The sequence below is a fragment of the Melospiza georgiana genome, chromosome 10 (assembly GCF_028018845.1).
Source record: "Melospiza georgiana isolate bMelGeo1 chromosome 10, bMelGeo1.pri, whole genome shotgun sequence".
NCBI lineage: Eukaryota > Metazoa > Chordata > Aves > Passeriformes > Passerellidae > Melospiza > Melospiza georgiana.
In genome coordinates, this window is record NC_080439.1 from 21,184,965 (window position 1) to 21,203,249 (window position 18,285).

At 48.1% G+C, this 18,285-nt stretch overlaps 1 protein-coding gene across 2 annotated transcripts; it reads left to right on the top strand.

Moving 5' to 3' along the window:
• The first annotated feature begins 269 nt into the window (after window positions 1–269).
• On the top strand, window positions 270–17,670 carry THAP4 (THAP domain containing 4). 2 transcript variants are annotated; one of them, XM_058031307.1, is made up of 6 exons: window positions 270–384; window positions 1,238–2,394; window positions 11,896–12,055; window positions 13,957–14,066; window positions 15,049–15,152; window positions 17,356–17,670. In XM_058031307.1, exons 1-6 carry the CDS (start codon window positions 308–310, stop codon window positions 17,473–17,475), a joined length of 1,728 nt encoding a protein of 575 aa, XP_057887290.1. In that variant the 5' UTR covers window positions 270–307; the 3' UTR covers window positions 17,476–17,670. The 2 variants fall into 2 exon arrangements, with proteins under 2 accessions (XP_057887290.1, XP_057887291.1); XM_058031308.1 differs by lacking the exons at window positions 270–384; window positions 1,238–2,394 and adding an exon at window positions 5,230–5,358.
• The last annotated feature ends 615 nt before the right edge of the window (window positions 17,671–18,285 follow it).

Sequence of the window (18,285 nt, forward strand, 5' to 3'; positions counted from 1 at the left end):
GAGCGGCTCGTCGGGAGGCGGACGCCCAGCTGCGCCGACGAGGCAAGCGAGAGGCCCCGGGAGCGAACCCCCCTTTCCCCGCCTGCCTAGCGCCGTACAGCTGCAGCCCGGCCAAAATGGCGGCGGCCATGTGGCGGCCGCCATGTTGTGCCGTACAGAAACCCCTTCCCCACCGGCGAGGGGCGCCGGGGTGACCCGGCTCCGCCATCTTGCCGTACGGCGGCGCGGCGGGGCCGGGGCCGGGGCGGGGGCCGGGGCGGGGGCCGGGGCGGGCCCGGCCGGCCGAGGGCGGCGGCGGCGGTCGGAGATGGTGATCTGCTGCGCCGCCGCCAACTGCTCTAACCGGCAGGGCAAGGCGCGCCACGGCGCCGTCTCCTTCCACAGGTAAGGGCGGCCCGCCGCAAGTGCCGCGGCTGGGCCGCCCGCTCCCCGGTCCCAATCCCGCTCCCTTCCCCGGGCCCCCACGGCAGCGACCGCTCTTTGTTTCCCTCAGGGGAGAGCGGCTCGGGGCTCCCGGATCGTGCAGCCCCGGGCGGGCAGCGGGAGCGCCCCTCGCCATGGGGCCGGGCCCTCCCGGCCTGTCACCCCGACCCTTCCCCGGTCCGTGCCCCGCCGCCTCAGCCCTCGCTGGGGATGCTGCCGGCCGTGAGTCCCCGGGAAAAGTCCCTGTCTCGGGAGTCCCATTGGAAACGGAGCCCGGCTCTCCTGCTCAGGGGCTTTCGTGTACTGCAGGCATTTCTACAGCTAATTAAATGTTATTAAGCACACTCGGTGTGAGCAGCAGCCGGGTTACGCTGGGCAGCGTGCTGGCTGAGCTGGGTGCTTTGGTGGTGGGCACATCCCCATTCCTTGGGGACAGGCTGTTTGTTCCTCCTGGGGCTGGTGAGCGGAGTAATGGATCGATTGCTGATGGAAATGGAAACAACACCTTTATGTCCTACGCTTGTTGTGAAGTGGAGCTGTTGACGCAGCGAATGAATATGAAATGTTTCAGACCAAAGTGAAATAATTCTTAAATGAGTGTAATTTCATTTGTAAATGAGCGTAACTTCCCAAAACACAACTTTCCCCAAAATCTCCTAAACCAAGCCGTCACCTTGGACTTGGTCACCTCAAAGGTCTTCTCCTACCTCAACAGTTCTATGATTCCATGGTTCTGCAATTCGTAAAGTACCAACCCTTCTGATTCCCGAAACGTAGCTTGTTTTTTAGCGGGTTTTCTCTGTTCCCCTTTCAGATTCCCTCTGAAGGATTCGAAGCGCTTGATTCAGTGGCTGAAAGCTGTTCAGAGAGACAACTGGACTCCCACCAAGTATTCCTTTCTCTGCAGCGAGCACTTCACCAAAGACAGTTTCTTCAAGCGGCTGGAAGACCATCACCGCTTGCTGAAGCCCACTGCTGTCCCCACCATCTTCCAGCTGGTGGAGAAGAAGCACGGCAAGCTGGATTATGTCAGGAGCAGAAGGAAAATAGCCAGGCAGGTGCTGGTGAAGGATGGGGAGGCCCCGCAGGAGGGAGGCGGTGAGGTAGCACACAGGTCTCCATCTTCTGGCCAGGACTTCATGGTGATGCAAGGGACGAAAGAGATGGAGGAGGCCACTCTGAAAGAGGAAATAGGATCCGTGCCCAAGGAGGAGCAGGCCCTCCACAGCCAGCTGGAGGGCCCTCGGAGAAGGACGTTAGGGGATCATTTGGGCACCAAGGCCGGGGTGCAGGTGAAGCCCGAGAGGTCTCCTGGCAAGGACTGTGCCAGGGGCAGCTGGGCAGGGAGCTGGGTGGCAGACAGGAGCGGCGTGTCCGTGGACGATTTCACCCCTCCGGCCTCCGGTGCCTGCAAGTTCATCGGCTCCCTGCACTCGTACAGCTTTTCCTCCAAGCACGCCAGGGAGAGGCCGTCTCTCCCCAAGGAGCAGCTAGAAAGGAAAAGGCCAAAGAGAGACGTGGAGCCCAGCTGCAGCAGCCAACCCTTGGGGCACGACAAGGCCGTCACTGAAGCGTCCCCAACATCATCCCTCACGGCCACCCCCCAGAAACCCTCGCAGGGTCTGTCGGCGTCCCCGGCCGACCTGACCCCCCGTCCCGCCGCCGAGGCCGTGCTGGGGCGCAAGGGGGACACGGACGCCAACCCCATGTCCATCAACGAGGTGATCATGTCGGCCTCGGGCGCCTGCAAGCTCATCGACTCCCTGCACTCGTACTGCTTCTCCTCGCGGCAGAGCAAGAGCCAGGTGTGCTGCCTGCGCGAGCAGGTGGAGAAGAAGAACGGCGAGCTGAAGCTGCTGAGGCAGAGGATCAGCCGCTCTGACAGCCAAGTCAGGAAGCTCAAGGAGAAGCTCAATGAGATGAAGCGCAACACTTTCCCTTACTTGAACAGCCTGATATCCCAGGACTGTGGTCAGTATTGCCAGGGGTGCTGCACACTCAGGTGGAATTCCCTGCTTTCTTGAGTTGGGGGCTGTGAAAGGTGTGATGGGGAGAAGGTGTGACGCTCTGGGAAGGAGGAGTAGCAGCTTCGCTAACACCAATGGATACAGATTAAAAAATTCACTCAGTGGGCCCACAAGTTAATTCTTACACCCCTAACCTTTCCAAGATGTGGAATCAGAATTTAGATTGTGGTGTTACAGGCAACTCTGTTCATGAATTTATTTTCTTTTCTTTCTGAATTATTTTAACTTATTTGTGATACAGTGGCTCCTACTAGGATTTTCCTTCTTCCTTTGGCCATGCCTGTGATTTTTTTCTGGTGCTGTCCTAGCAGCAGGTATCTGGGAAATCTGTTCTTGTCCTCAGTGGCATAAGAAATACTTTTGGTATTGGATTTCATATACTGCACTCAGTACTGAGGATACAGGAAATGCAAGTGAAGTGGGAGGTATCGAATATGACAATGTCATGAGGCACATTGAGGTCACAATTTGTGAGCAAATGTCTGATCCTTTCCTCCCTTGTAAGGCAGAAGAAGTCAGGAAACATAATAAAGCAGGGAGTGATGGAAGATACTTCTCTCTCAATTACAAAAATAATAAATAAGGGAACTCAGTGAGGGGTCAGGTCATGTAAAAAGTTTGTTACCTAGAAGTCAAATGAGGCCCTTCTTCTTCTTCAACAAAAAAAGTGTCTTTTAATGTACAATGTGTACACAGTGACTGATTGCAAGGTGCATTTCAGGGCAGGAGTTTGGGACCATCTAATGGTGGTGTGTGTGTGGCTGATGAGAAAACTTTGGGTTGCCTTGGGAAGGATTTGTGATGTGGGGCTTGCTTGGAGAAGTTGTCACCTGTGGAGGGTTGGGTGTCTCCTGCTGGCTGATTCTCACCTTTCCTTTAGGAGAAACACTCCATGGCTTCTTCTGGGGATGTTGGGAAGTCAGAAAAGTGATGCTGGCATGGGCAGCATGTTGTAGCATGGCCAACTTCCTCACTAGGAGAGGAAAGTAGACTCTAAAATTCATGAAGGTTGACACCCAGCACTACTTTTCCCATATGTATCTAATTTTTCACAATATGGGAAAACTCACACTTTTATTTGGGTGGAGAGGGGAAAAGTTTTGCCCTGGGAAATCAGCATAGTCTTGTTTGTACCTTCTGGTCTGTGTTTTTATATTGTTTAGGTGTCAAACTAAAGAAAATAACTAAATACAATTTTAGGGTTCCATAGTTGTCATTCATATATATACATATATTTATTTATACATTTATTTTAAAAGGTGTCTGCCTTTGTTGGAATACCTTCAATACTGAGATACTAATTGCAGAAAGAGTATCTTTAGAGATTTTTTTTTTTATTCTTGTAAGTACTATGATTTTTCTCCTTTTTCCCAAGATGAGTGTTTTCATAGATACGTCTTTAAGAAGTGAAAATTTTATGTTCTTGTAAAGATATTTTTAATATATGAGTTACATACTCTATTTTATAAGGGAAAATGTAAGTTTTCCTAATGAACTGACCAATTCATTACCCATTCTCCCATCTTTTATCAACAAAATAGAGATCAGTGTGTGAAAATCAACCATTTTGGCAGTTTTAGCTTGGCAGGATGGGAACTTTTCTAATGGGTTGGTTGGTGACTAACTGGCTTTTTAAAAACTTTTTTAGCTTCATCTTGGTGTTTTTCTGTTTTGGACTCTTTTTCTGTGTGCTTGTAGTACCAGTTCATGGCAGTGAAAATAACTGATGAAGTGCAGCCAGATGAGTCTGGTTCATGCCCAGACACCAAGTTTTACTGTAACACAAAGCTGAGTTCAGAAAGGCTTTTCATATTCATAAAAATACATCAGGTAACACATTAGGTTAATAATAGTCTTTGTTAGCAGCCCTGTCTCAGTTGTCCCAGCTCATCTGATGTGTGGTTGAGGTGATGGTTTTAGCTGTGAACCTGAGCCTGCATATTTTTTTCTGCTGAAGGCAGTTCCTTGTGTGTAAGTACCAGCCTGGGCTGACCATGCAGGTTGTTACCTGTCTGCATCCCTCACCCTCAGCTGCTCCCACCAAATCCTGAGCACAAAACACCAACTTTAGGCCCACACCCACTCAGCAGGACTTCATTTCAGTGCTAGTTCTCACATATTTTTCCTCTAATGAGCCCAATAAATTTCTGCTGGCTGTCTCCAAGCTGCAGCAGGCTGGGAAGAGCAGGTTTGTGCAGGGTTGCTGCCCAGCACTGCCTGCCAGCCACACTTGGGGCTGGGTGACTCAGGGTGCCCAAGTGGCTCCAGCTCCAGCTGTCACCATGTGCTTGAGGGCTGTTTCCCAACCTGTCTCACCCTGGTTTAGGAGAAGCCCCAGGCTGTCTACAGCACAGCTGAAATGGTGGCCTTTTCCATCTAAATTTTGAATTTAGGTGTTTGTTTGGTAGGAAAATATTTCCTTCTGCTTTATGAGGTCCATGGAGGCTGAGGAATGCTGCTGGTGGATGAGTGTGGTTAGGCACAGTGTGCCAGGCAGGACAGGGTGAGATGTGGCTTCTGGAGGATCACAGGATGCACTGGGAGAAATGAGGGAGAGCCAGCAAACCACCAGAGATGTGTCCTGGAGAAGTCCTGGGTGTCCTGACAGCACTGTCTGACCACCTTCTTCTGCATGAAGGTTTCACAGCTCTGCTGTGCTCACTCAGACAGGAGATCCCAGCAGCTCCTTCCACAGCACCACCTCCTCCTGCCGTGCCCCAGTTTGGTCTGGTTGCAAAACTACATCTCCCAGCAGGCAGCAGGATCAGTGTTTTACCCAAACATGAGCTCACTTCCCTCTTGGCCATCTTGGCACCCTGCACAGAGAGCTTTCTGGGGCAGGGGGGGGCTGCAGGTACAGCAAATAGCAAAATATCTGCAAACATGGCTGGGCGTGGAGCAGACACAGGTAGGATTCCATGGCATTTGAGTTTCTGAGTTCATCAGAGAGGTAAAACTTGGAATTCAGCTGTTTGGGGGTATGAGGAGCCTCTTCCATGCTGCATGTCTGTTTTCATGAAGGTCATATTAAAGGCAGGAGAGTTTGCAAAATGAGTTCATGTGAAAAACGGTTAGAACTTTACTAGGAATCTGTGGGAAATCTGGCTTGGATTTGTCTTTGAGTACCTGTGCAAAGCCAGTGTAGAAATGGGGTCATTTACAGTTTTACATGCAAATGAGGCATAGTTGGCAAACTTTGGGCAAGCAGAATAACAGAGCACTTAATGCATGGTTTTGTGCTGAGGCAGAGTCCTGAGACCTGGCCTGTGGGGCCTCAAGTGGTGGCAACAGATTTCATTCATGCTGCAGAAAAGGAAAAGCAAAATCCCATTCCTGACTGGCAGTGAGAAATGGAATTGTGCATGGTTGGAGGTGCTGTGCTTTCACCTGGGTGTGGATTGTGCATGGTTGGAGGTGCTGTGCTTCACCTGGATGTGGATTGAGCATGGTTGGAGGTGCTGTGCTTTCATCTGAGTGGGATTGAGCATGGTTGGAGGTGCTGTGCTTTCACCTGGCTGACAAGGACTGGACCAGCAAGGGGCTGGTGTCCAGCTCAGCTTGAAACTGAAATGTGTCTGAGGGGTCACAGGGATGTTCTGTCAGGAAAATTGCCTCCACCAGGGCAGGCACTGCTAGCCTGGCAGTTGCATGTTAACTTGGAGCTAGATTTTGGAAGAAAACTGCTTTTATTCTGAGACAGTTTGTGGTAGTTTTTGTGCCCTGTCTGGGGTGGGAATGGCTGGGGTAGAAAACTGGTCTGTAGGGCGAGCATTGCAAAGAACAAGAGAGCCATAAGGTAAACTGAGAGTGAGGTAAGGAGTAGAAATATGTGTGCACAGGGCTGAATCCATGGCAGGAGGTATCTTGAGAGATTTCACTTGGGTGGGAGGTGAACTGTTTTGTGCTCAGCGTGGTGCAGGCACAGCAGCTTTGGGACTTGGTTGAGGGTGGTGGCTCTTTGACCTCCCCCTTGGAGAGAAAGGCAGTTGGAAGGGAGCAAACGACTTTTTGCACTGCTGTTGGTTGGGTTTTTTTCAGTGGGATGGTCTTGTTCTTTCCAGTTTTTTGTTGTTTGTTTTTTTTTTTTGCCTAATAGTCTATAGAGTTTGTGCATTAAGCATTTAATTTTGCAGTGAGTTGGCAATGACTCACAACAAAAACCCAGCTTGCAGCTAGGAAGCAATGAAACAGCAAACTAAGGAAAACTCGAGAGAAAGTCAGGCTGAGCTCAGGTAGGGTGTTTGGTTTCTCATGATAGAGTAGAATTTTAAAAAATATTTAAATATTTTCTCTGTGTTATGTAAAGCAGAACTCTGGCAATGACTGCAGGCAGCGGAGCATTACCACCTTGGAACTTGGCTAGGAAATTAATTACTGAGTGTGAATATAATGCCATTTCCAGCTTTTGGAGCAGAGATGGGATGATCTGTTCAACAGCTGATCTGCTGACACACCTGGTGGGATGCATCTTTCTTGGGGGAGAAAGTTCTAGCACAGGAGCTGGGAGAGCTTGTTGATAGGGCCTTAAACTAGCTTGGAAAGGGGAAAGGGACAAACCCAGGGTCAACAGGGAAGAGCAATGGGCTGGAGTCCCTAAACTTGAGGGAAGCAGCACTAATAGGATCCCTGAATCTGCATCACCAGGTGCTGGTCACAGTGCACCACACCAGAAATGTCTCTGCATTAATGCACCCAGCAGGAGGGACCAGTGAGGAGCTTTGGCCCAGTCTCAGAGATCTGGCATCAGTGAAACCTGGTGGGAGTTTTCCCTGTGACTGGAGTGCCCTGAGGGACAGTTCCAGGCTCCTCAGGAGGGACAGAGGGGTGGCACTGTGTGTGACAGAAGGGTTGGAGTGTCAGGAGCTCACAATTGGCAATGGCACAGTTGAGAACCTTTGGATAAGAATCAAAGGGCAAACAAATAATGCAATTTCACTGTGGGAGTCTGCTCTGGACCTCCCAGCCAGGATGATGACACTGACAAATTATTCCTTGAGGAATTAGGGGATGATTCCAAGTCAGCTGCCCCAGGGGACTTCAACCTGCCAGGAATTAAGTGGGAGCATCCCACAGCTGGTACAGCCTGGGCCAGGAGGCTCCTAAAACACCTGCATGACAACTTTATGGAGCAGGTCCTCAGGGAGCTGACTTGGAAGATGATCTTCATCTCCTGCTTGTCATCAGAGAGGATCTCATGAGCAAAGTGAACTTTGAGACCACAGAGCCATCACCAAATCTCTGGTGACAGGAAGAGAAGTGCCTGAAAAACCTCAACTCTGGCCATGAAACCTCAGGCTGCTCAGGGAATTAATGAGTAAGGTGCCCTGGGAAATGTTTCTGCTGGGGTCAGTGCTGGTCACTTTTAAACATCATCTCCTAAGGGCACAGGAACAGCAATTCCTAAATGTCAGAAGGCAAGCAGGTGAGGCAGAAGGCTTGGCTGGCCAGGGATTTCTCTTGGAAATAAGATGGAATGGTGGAAATGCCCAGTGGAAGCAAGGTCAGGTAATGTGGGAAGGACACAGAGGTGTTGCTCCCCACTGTATGAAAATTCATACAGGCAAAGCTCAATTGGAGTCAAAGCTGCCAAAACTGCAGAGAAAAATAATTTTTTTTTCAAATATATAAATGGCAAAAAGCAGTTTAGAAATAACATTGCCCTGCTCAAGGATGAGGATGGTCACCTCACAAACAGGGACAAGGACAAGGCAAAGGTGTTTAATGCTTTCTTTTAAACCCAGTTAGCAGCTGTGCTGAAGGAAGAATTTCAGGGAACTGCCAGGTTCACGCTGCAGACCCCTCACTTAGAAGACTCAGGGATTTTTTTGGGGGGATTTTTGGTGAGTTTTTTATTGTTGTTGTTGTTGTTTGTATAATTTATTCCCTCAAGTTTTCTGTAGGAAGTGTTCCCCAGCTCAAGGAAATGGGTTAGCTGCCTTGTTAGCAACCAGCTGGCCCTCACTGATAAAGCTGTGTAGAATTTGTGCCAGCTTAGCTTTCTGTGCCAGGGATCCCACTCAGAAGCAGGGAGAACTCAGCATCTCCTGGTGCAAAGCCTGGACAGCCAGTTCCAGTGCAGGGTGGAATTTGGCTTGGAAACTTTCTGGGAATGGAAAAGATGTAGGAACAGTCTGAGTTTGGAGGGGTGGAGCAGGGACAGGTGTTGAAATAGAACTGACCTGTGTGCTCAGGGCCTGGGTTGTGGCCTGAGTGACTTCCTGAAGGAAAGAGATCAAGGTGATCAGGTTGCTGATGGGTGTGTGGTTTTGTTTCATGAGTGTTGTGTGAGATCTTCTAGAACCACAGGATGGTTTGGGATGAAGGGACCTTAAAGCTCATCTTGTTCCAGCCCCCTGCCATGGGCAGGGACACCTTCCACCTCACCAGGTTGTAGAGGAATGGGGTCTTGGAGATGCTGGGTCCCTAATGGCTTCCAGGAAGTGCAGAAGGTGACTCCAGGAATGTTTTTGTAAAGAAAGAGGATGCAGAGAGAGCTTCCCTGTGAGAAGGCAAAAGAGGAGCTGTGCTTGTGAATGCAAGAGAATCTGCATTTAAGAGCACCCCCTCTGAATGTGAAGCTTTAAGTGTGCAGAAGGGTGACCAGGGTCTCTAGTGCTGCAAATTCTCAGATGTCATTTGCATTCTTGATACTATCATACACTTACCTGTTAAGCCATTAAGTGGGGTTTTGTCAAAATTAGTGGGGTTTTTGTAAAAATCATGTGCCAGGAGTTTAGACCTTTAAAAGGGATATACAGGCTCCTTCATCAGTGTCTTGACAGTGACTGTATCTATAAACTTGAAATTTGAAACAAAGCAGCTCAGCATAGAACTTCTTGTTGCTACAATAGTCTTGCATTTACCTGCCCCAACCATGACATAAAAAAAGCAAATTGCTTTTCAAGTAGCTGTGGGCTTTGCTTTTTTTTTTTTTTTTTTTTTTTCTGGTGGATTCAATCAGACTCTCTCCTGTCTGCCTCCCCTCTTGCTTTTCCACTCTTCCAGCCAGGAAGGAAAAAATTCTTAGTGCACCAGTCAGAGCCCAACACTGAAGGTAAGAAGAGCATGGGATGAGATCAGGATGTCTGCACCCACCACACTTCACTGAGCCCCTGGTCTTTACTCACTTCTGCTGCTCTTGACTTTTCCAAGCCACATGAGAATTAAAGAGCTCTTTAGCTTTGCTGCCATCTAGGTAGTTTAGAAAAGTAATAATGATCATTTGGCTGTGCTGTTTGCCCAAGTGCCAGAGACTTCAGGATGTACAGTTCCATCTTCACTTCTCAGCTGGCTGCAATTCCAGCCCTTTGGAGGTGAGACCAGCTCAGGCACCTCCAGCCAGGCTGGGTGCTGCACAGCAAGGCAGTGGGATGGTGGAAATGGCTTCCCTTGGCTTCTCTTGGTTTATAATCAAGTCTAAAGAGTGGGAATGGCTACAGCCATTCTTTTCATCTGTTGTTTGGATGCTTTTCCTGAAGTGCAAGCAGCAGAAAGTGAAGTGCCCTATGAAAGCACTGTGGTGACAGAAACTGTCCTGCTCCTGGCATGCTGACCCAGGAGAGGGCAGCAGCAGCCCAGGCTGCAGGCTCCTGCAGCTTTTCCAAAGCTTTGCTTTTCACTTCCATCATGGGAAATGAGCCTGCAAAGAGCTTGAAAAGAAATGCAGCAGAGAGTGAAAGGCAAACATCAGCTGGAGGGAGGAGCAGTATGCTGCTTATCCACAGAACTGTGTGTTCCCCTCATGGAACTGCAAAGGTGAGTACAAGGAGATACTGTGCAGTACACTGACACTGCTGCACAGGTTGTGGGAACCCCTTTCCAAGTCCTGGGGACTGCACAGTCTGGCAGGGTGTTCTACAGATCCTGGCTCTGATGCTGTGGACCTCTATCACTGATTTCCTAGTGAGCTCTCATGTTTCCTCATGTTGCTTCCCTTGCAAAATACTTGAGGATAGAGCAAAGCAAGTAGCAGCACTTTGCTGACATGGGCTGGCTTTTCACACCTGCTGTCTGTGGGAGAATGGGTACCACAAGTGGTCTCTTTACCCAGGAAAGCTGCTCTTCCTTCTCCTCTGGCATTGCAGGTGTGGACTGTCCTTCCTCCTTGCTCAATCTTTTAGCCTGACATTTCATAAAGAGCACAGTGAAGCTCAGACTGGTCAAGCAAATTTTGGCCACAGCTTTACTCTTAGGTTGTGATTTCTGCCTGCAGTTTAGTCTGTGCCCTTTAGATCAGCCAGGCAGCTTGTTCTTGTATTCTTGATCTCTAGGTGTGGAAACACCCCCCTGCAGCACCCACCTTGCCAGGATGAAATATTTCTGCCATGCAGGGAAGAGGCCATGCTTTAAGCTTACTTCAGTCATATTTCTCTGCATAACAGACTACTGAGAGTAGCAGGCAGCCTGTTTGTGTGGGAATCCATCTTTCCCAACATCCCATGGGTGATGTTTTGCTTTCCCTACTTACACCTTAGTAATGGATCTGCTCTGCTCTTCACCTGGCTTTAAATTGTCTGTCTCCATTTTTCTGATGTATTTTTTTCAGGTCACAGCCTCTGAAAGTAAAATGCAAAACTGTTTATCAAAACTCTTCTACAACACCAAGCCTGATACAGTTCAAGAAGCATTTGGACAATGCTCCCAGGCACATGGTGTGACTCTTTGGCATGGTCCTGTGCAGGGCCAGTAGTTGGACTTGGTGATCCTTGTGGGTTCCTTCCAGCTCATCTTATTCTGTGGTTCTGTAAAATGATTTGTTAAAGAAGTTTTAACTTTGTGAAATAGGCCTTGGTTGCTTTTTCATAACTGCAGTGACAAAGGGAAGTGTCTTTCTCTTTCGTTTACTCTTTGCCTTACAGGCACCCAGGTATTTTTAAGATGTTTGCATTAGTCCAGAGCCTTAGTAGAACAGCTTCTGAATGATCCTTCCTTGTCTCTTTGTACAAGTTCAGGCCATTGTTAACCTCTTAAAAAAATATTATAGCCAAACTTTGATCTTGAATATGCACACAGCCTGATTTTCTCTTGAAATGAGGACTCATTTCCTGAGCCTCTGAAACAAACAGGAACAGTGTGTGCTCAGTGCTTGAGAGAGATTAGCCCAGTGTTAGAGGCTTCATTATCATTTAATGATTATTCTTTGTGTTGAGCTTTCAGTCATCTTCTTCCCTGCATGTGGCTGGGAGTGGGATTTTCTTTCAGATCAAGCTACAGAGAGGAGTCAGAAATGGACCCACCTGTAAGAGTGCTCTCTGTGTGGAAACAGACCCACTTTCCATGACTCCCCCTTGGAGCTGGCACTGCTCTGAACAAAAGCATTCCTGTGGTGTTGAACCATTTCTGAGGTGTTCTGTGTTCACCTCCAGCCAGCTGGAGGCAGCTCACAGCAACCTGCAGAGCACAGATCCCTGAGTTTTCCTTCTTCCTTCTGTCTTTTGCTCCACAGAGACTCCCCAGCTGAACCCTGTGATGGAACCCCTGTCCTGGATGCTGGGCACCTGGCTCTCAGACCCACCAGGAGATGGCACCTTCCCTACAATGAAGCCCTTCCAGTACCTGGAGGAAGTGCACATCTCTCACGTGGGACAGCCCATGCTCAACTTCTCGTAAGTCAGGGGATCTGCCAGGCTTGGCAGCAGCTCCTGGATTGGAGCAGCCGTGGATTTGTTGGTTGGGTTTCTTTTCCAGTGGCAAAGAACAGAAATTTTCACCTTAATTCATCAAAGTACATAAATTTCCACCTCATTTTCAAAACGAGATGATGCTGTGGTGTGTGACTGCATGGTCTAACTTTGATTTTCCTTGAAAACTTGTGATTAATTAGCATTACAAATGCCAACTACAGTGGCCCATGAAGGGTAATTTTAGATGATTAACTTTAAGGCATTTACAACATAGTGTGGCAAAAGCTGATAGGCCAAGAAATGCTTATAATATATTGTAATTAAGAAATAGCTGCTGATTGAGATAGCATGAGTTATAACATCTGCATTGTCTCACCCTTCACATTAAACTGAAAATGGAATAAAAGTTTTTAAAATACCTCTCAGTTGCCCCATCTCTGAGTCAGAAGAGGGCATAATCTGACAAAAACTTGTGATTAATTGGCATTCTGTGTGAAATTCCCACATAGAATAAATGGAGGAGCTGTGACATTGCTACCAGGTGTCTCCATTTTAAGCTGTAGTCCTCAGTCTTCACCACTGTGAAAATCTGAGAAAAATTAGAGCTTGTCAAACAGGAGGCAGGTAGCTTAACTACTTGCTTTGGCTTCAAGTGGTTGTTCTAAGAAAAATCAAAAGAAATCCAGAGAGAGGGAAGTGACAAACTGGCTATTGCTCAGTAGTGCTCCAGTGTTCCTTCAGCAGGGGTGAGTTGGAAAGTGTGTTGCTTTGAAAACCAAGAAAAGAAGAATTACAAGATGGAAGTGCTGTGTGAGGGATGCCCTGTGTTCCTGGAGTGTGCTGGAGCTGCCAGCTCAGCCTGGGACTGCTTTAGTCCAGTTTCCAAAAGAAACAAAGCTCTGACAGTCTTGCTCTGGCTGCACCTCCCTCCCCAGCTTGGGAACAGTTCCTTATTTGAGTCACCTTTTTCTTTTTGCCCCTCCTTTTCTTTGTGTCAAGAAGTTACAGACCTGTGAGCTGTTGAGCTTTAGGAAGCACCTGGAAAATAGGCAGGACAGTCCCTGTATCCCTTAAATGCTCCAAGCACTGAAAACTGCCTGATTTAAGTTTGTTTTTCCTTTGAAAAGTATAATCACCCATCTTATGGGGGACCAAACCTACAGTTCTTAAGGCATCCTGAAGAATAAATAAGAGTCTGAGCTGAATTTGTTATCTTTTTGAAGGAAGTGATGGGAGAAATATGTCTGCTCTGTTGCTTTCTACAGCAAGGAATATACAGACAAAACAACTTTTCCAGGTGTAAAAACTAAATAAAGATGATACAGTAATTCCAGATATTTATTTGAGAAAAGGAAGTTTTTGAGACAGGTGGCTTCAGCATCTGTGTAACATCTGAGAGGTTTCTGAGCTAGTTCTTAGCAAGAGCCAGGGGTCATGGAAAGTCCAAAGCTTGAACTTGAATTTAAGGACTTAAGTCTTTAAGTTTAAGTTGACTTAAAGACTTCAACTTCAAGACTTAAAGGCTTGAACTTAAAGGCTTGAACTTAAAGGCTTGAACTTAAAGGCTTGAACTTAAAGGCTTGAACTTAAAGGCTTGAACTTAAAGGCTTGAACTTAAAGGCTTGAACTTAAAGGCTTGAACTTAAAGGCTTGAACTTAAAGACTTGAACTTAAAGGCTTAACTCCAGCTTTAAGAAATAGCTGTGCCTCTGTAAAGTAACCGTATTTCTCCAGGTTTTCATCTCTCAACTGTGAACTGCTGTCAGTCTTTTACACTTCAAAGAATACTGCAGGCACTCATGGGGTTAAATAAGAGGAAAACAGGCCAGAAAATGTCTTTTGAGTGCAAAACCCATGAGATTTGTGCTCTGGTTTGCCCTCAGGTTCAACGCCTTCCACCCGGACACCAGGAAGCCCATGCACCGGGAGTGCGGCTTCATCCGCCTCAAACCCGACACTAACAAGGTGGCCTTCATCAGTGCCCAGAACACAGGTACACTCCTCATACCCACTCTGGGGAAAAGTGGAGGTTCTTACCCTGCTGGGCCATTTCATCACTTTTTCAGACAGTTCTTGCACCTCTGATGGTTTTATTTAATTAATTTTTCCCTGTCGGAATCGCTGCTCTTTGGTGCTGAACACACAGTGGTTCCTAAACTAAGAGAGCCTCCCAGTGTGTGGGGGTTTGAGAAAATTCTTGCACCTCTCACAGTTTTATTTAATTAATTTTTCCTGTCAGAATCACTGCTCTTTGGTGCTGGACCCACAGTGGTTCCCAAACTAGGAGAGCCTCCCAGTGTGTGGGTGCAGCACCTTGGTACTTCTTGCTTTATGGGGACTGAATGAGAGAGGACCACATCTCAGTTATTATGAGTGAAAGTGTTAAACCCCAGTTGATGCTGAAGTTTGCATCTAAAATGACAGATTTGAAGGGAGGAGTGCCAGTTGTGCTGTGACACTCATGCTACACAGTATGAATAAGTCCAGCTTTCCATGTCTGAGGTTGTGTGGATCTGCAGTTGTCAATAAATAAAATTAATTAGGGCAAATAAAACCATTCTCCACAGGGAGGGCTGGTCTGTTAAGCAGCCTAATAGAGCATGGAATGGTTTGGGTGGGAAGGAACCTTAAATCTCATTGCACCTCCCTGCCATGGTCAGGGACACCTTCCACCAGACCAGGTTATTCCAAGCCCTATCTGACCAGACTTTGAACACTTCCAGGGATGGGGCAGCCACAGCTTCTCTGGCCTCACCACCCTCACTGGGAAGAATTTCTTCCCAATATCTAACCTAAATTTCTCCTCTTACAGATTAAAAACTTCTTCCTTGTCCTGTCCTTATCTGAATGCGTAAAAAATCCCTCTTCCTCTTTTATAAGCTTCCTCTTAAGTACTGAAAGGTCAAAATAACAATTGTGACATGCTTAAATAACCTTTGCAGCCTAATACTATGTGTGCCCTTGCTTTTCCTTAGGTCTGGTGGAGGTGGAGGAAGGGGAGGTGAATGGACAAGAGCTGTCTATAGCTTCTCACTCCATAGCCAGGATCTCCTTTGCCAAGAAGCCCCATGTAGAGCAGGTGAGTGTGCACAGAGTGAGCCATTCCTATAGCACTGCTTGTCCCAGGAGGAGTCTGGTTGAGAGGATATGTTATTTAGCATGCTTTAATTACAGAATGCCATCAGAGGTTCTTGGAAGTACTGCATGGCATCCTGGCTTATTTCTGTAAGTGCCTTCAGAACAGATTTTGTACATTATGAGACCCAGAGGGATCATTATGATAAAAACTGACGGGCTGGATGAGACCAGCTAACCCAGAATCCTGTCTCCAGAAAGGCCAGTAGCAGGTCCTTAGGGAAGAAAAGAGGAAAGTCTTGTCTAAATACTCTTTTATGGCAGTGGGATTAGTTATTAATGCTGGTTTTCTGGGTTGATTGCAGTATGAGGATGCAATTTCAGGTATGGTCAGTACTGGGCCTCATGAGGATATTTCAGGAACACCTGCAGTTCTTGCTCTGTACTTTTCAGAGCATTCAGACCTTGCTCTGGGCTCTTTTCCCACCTGTGGCTGCAGGGTGGGGCTGGCTCTTGCTGTCAGCTCCACCTTTGGTTGGCTGCTTTTGGGGGTTTGACTTTTTGGGTGTGTAGTGGGGGTTTGTTGATACAGCTGGAGGGGTACAGCCAGCTGTGAGTGCAGTGGCACTGCTGGAGTCAGTGTGGCATCCTGAGGTCACCTCTGGAGGCGTCACTGTCACATCTGAAGCTGTGGTGGCTGAGCAGCAGCTGAGAGACAAGCTCTCACAGCCTGGTTTTTGTGTGCTGTAAAACTTACCCTTAGCAGAGAGCACAAGTTTGTGCAGATGTAGACAAAAATTTGATTTGCTTACACAGATAGTGTCCTAACTTTGGGAAGTCCCATCTCCCCTGCCTTTGGGTGCATGTTTTCAGGTTTCCTCTTTCCCAGGAACAGCTGTAGTGCCTCCTTCCCATAGCAAAGTAAATTAGATCCTGTGGGTGTCAGCAGGGAGGCAGAGCTCTGGATTGCAAACATTTCAATTAAAGGGACTGTCCTCTGAGTTGCTGCCTGAGCTGTGGGCAGATAGAATGGCAGGAGGAGAGGGCAAAGCACAGAAAGCCAGCAGATATATTCCTAATTGAGGGCTCCAAGGCTGGCCTTGGCTGGAAGAAGGAAGGAAGCTCTAGGGCTGGAGATCTGTGCTCATCTGGCACCTGTGGGAAGCTCAGGCCCAGGGACTGGTCCTAGTGAGTGTCTGGGTGTGGAATGAGAGGAGTTGTCAGGAAACCAACTCCAGAGCCTTTTCTCCTTCACCAAGAGCAGCTTAAATTACCTGTGAAACAAAGAGGCCACAGTTTTGTGAGAAGGACATGTGTGCTGCTGCTGGAGTTGCTCATTTTGAGAAAACTTCACCATATTGTTGCATTCTTGGTGAAAAGTGATTCAGGGTGGCTGTGGCTTGGCTGAGCTCTCACTGAGGGAGGAAGGCTCATTTCCTGCACCAGGCTGTCATGAGTGATTTAGGTTGCTTGAAGAATCACCTTTAAAGGTGTTATCAATGCAGATTTAATACAAATGTGTGAAAGCACAGCTTAATGAAATTATGGCAAGGTTCCCTCTGTTGCTACTCGTGGATGAGAAGGGGCAAGGACAACCTCCATTCTTTATTGGATGCAGGGGGGATATGCAGGAGAAGAGGAGGCTGAGGGGAGACCTCATCATCCTCTGCAACTCCCTGAAAGGAGGTTATAGCCAGGTGGGGTTGTTCTCCTCTCCCAGGCAACCACTGACAGGACAAGAGGACACAGGCTTGAGCTGCACCAGGGGAAGGTTAGGCTGCACATTAGGAATAAGCTGTTCACAGAAAGGGTGATTGAGCATTGGAAGGGGCTGCCAGAGAGGTGAAATGGTGCAGTCACTGTCCCTGGAGGTGTTTAAGAAGAGCCTGGATGTGTCACTCAGTGCCATGGTTTAGTTAATAAGATGGAATTAGGTCATGGGCTGGACTTGGTGGTCTCAAAGGTCTTTTCCAACTCAGTTAATTCTGTGAACATGCCTTGTTCCATGGGTAATGGGCTTGGAGCTGGTGTTGTGGAGAAGGCTGCTTTCTTTAGGAGACAAACCTCCTTGTTCATTTGCCTGCTGTAGCGAGGATATCCTTCAGCAGGCAGGTGGATGGCAAAGGGAAGAAAGGCCAGGTAAGGCATTCACCTTGTGGACACTCATTGCTTGATTTCCTTATTTCTTTTCCTCCCCCCTGGTTTAGATTACCAGAAAATTCAGGCTCAATTCCGATGGGAAACTCGAACAAACTGTCTCAATGGCAACCACTACGCAGCCCATGACTCAGCACTTACACATCACCTACAAGAAGGTGACACCCTGACACCAGGAGTGCTGGGTCACCTCCCTGAGGGCAAGGAGCAAGGACATCATGCACCAAGAGCAGCAGCAGCTCAGGAGCACAGCATGGCAGACCCCAGAGCTGGCTGCCTGTGCTCATCCCTTGGGCCCCAGAGCTGCCTGTCCTGAGAATGTTACTCAGATGTTTCTGTAATGGTATATAAAAAAACAAATAAAAAGCTTTTATTTTTATGGCTGTGTCTTTGCTTAGACTGCAAGGTAGTGCTCATGGAGGGACTTTGTGCTGCCTCATCATCAGTAGGTGTTGGGGTGGAGATCCAGCCTCCTGGACAGCCTGGAGAATTTTGGGGGAGCCACAGGTTCTGGAATGGGTTTGCACTGCAGGGAAAGACCCTGAAAACTGCAGAGCCTGTCCAGTGAAACTTGGCTTGAATATCAAGAGGGAGCACCTACACCTTGCTTTGGGAGGTTGTCCAGCAGTTTGAGGGGAATTGCTGCAGTGTGGGAAGGTCAGGGCCAGACTTCAGTGCAGAATATCCCAAGAGTTTGGGGGACAACTGTGAGCCAACGAGCAAGAGAAACTGCTAACAGTGGGGCTCAATCTCCAACTCTAAATTTCCAGCTCTGGAATCAGGATGCAGCCATTGTGAGACCTGTCATCAAGTCACTCAAAAATGAGGGAGGCAGAACACTTTGATCACTGCTGGCCTACAGCAGAGACTCTTCAGCAGTAATGGACCAGATGAGCTCTGCAGGTCCCTAGCAGCCTCAGTCACTCTGGGAGTGTAACAGTGGCACAGGACCACCTGGAAGGGATCTGGGCAAACACTGA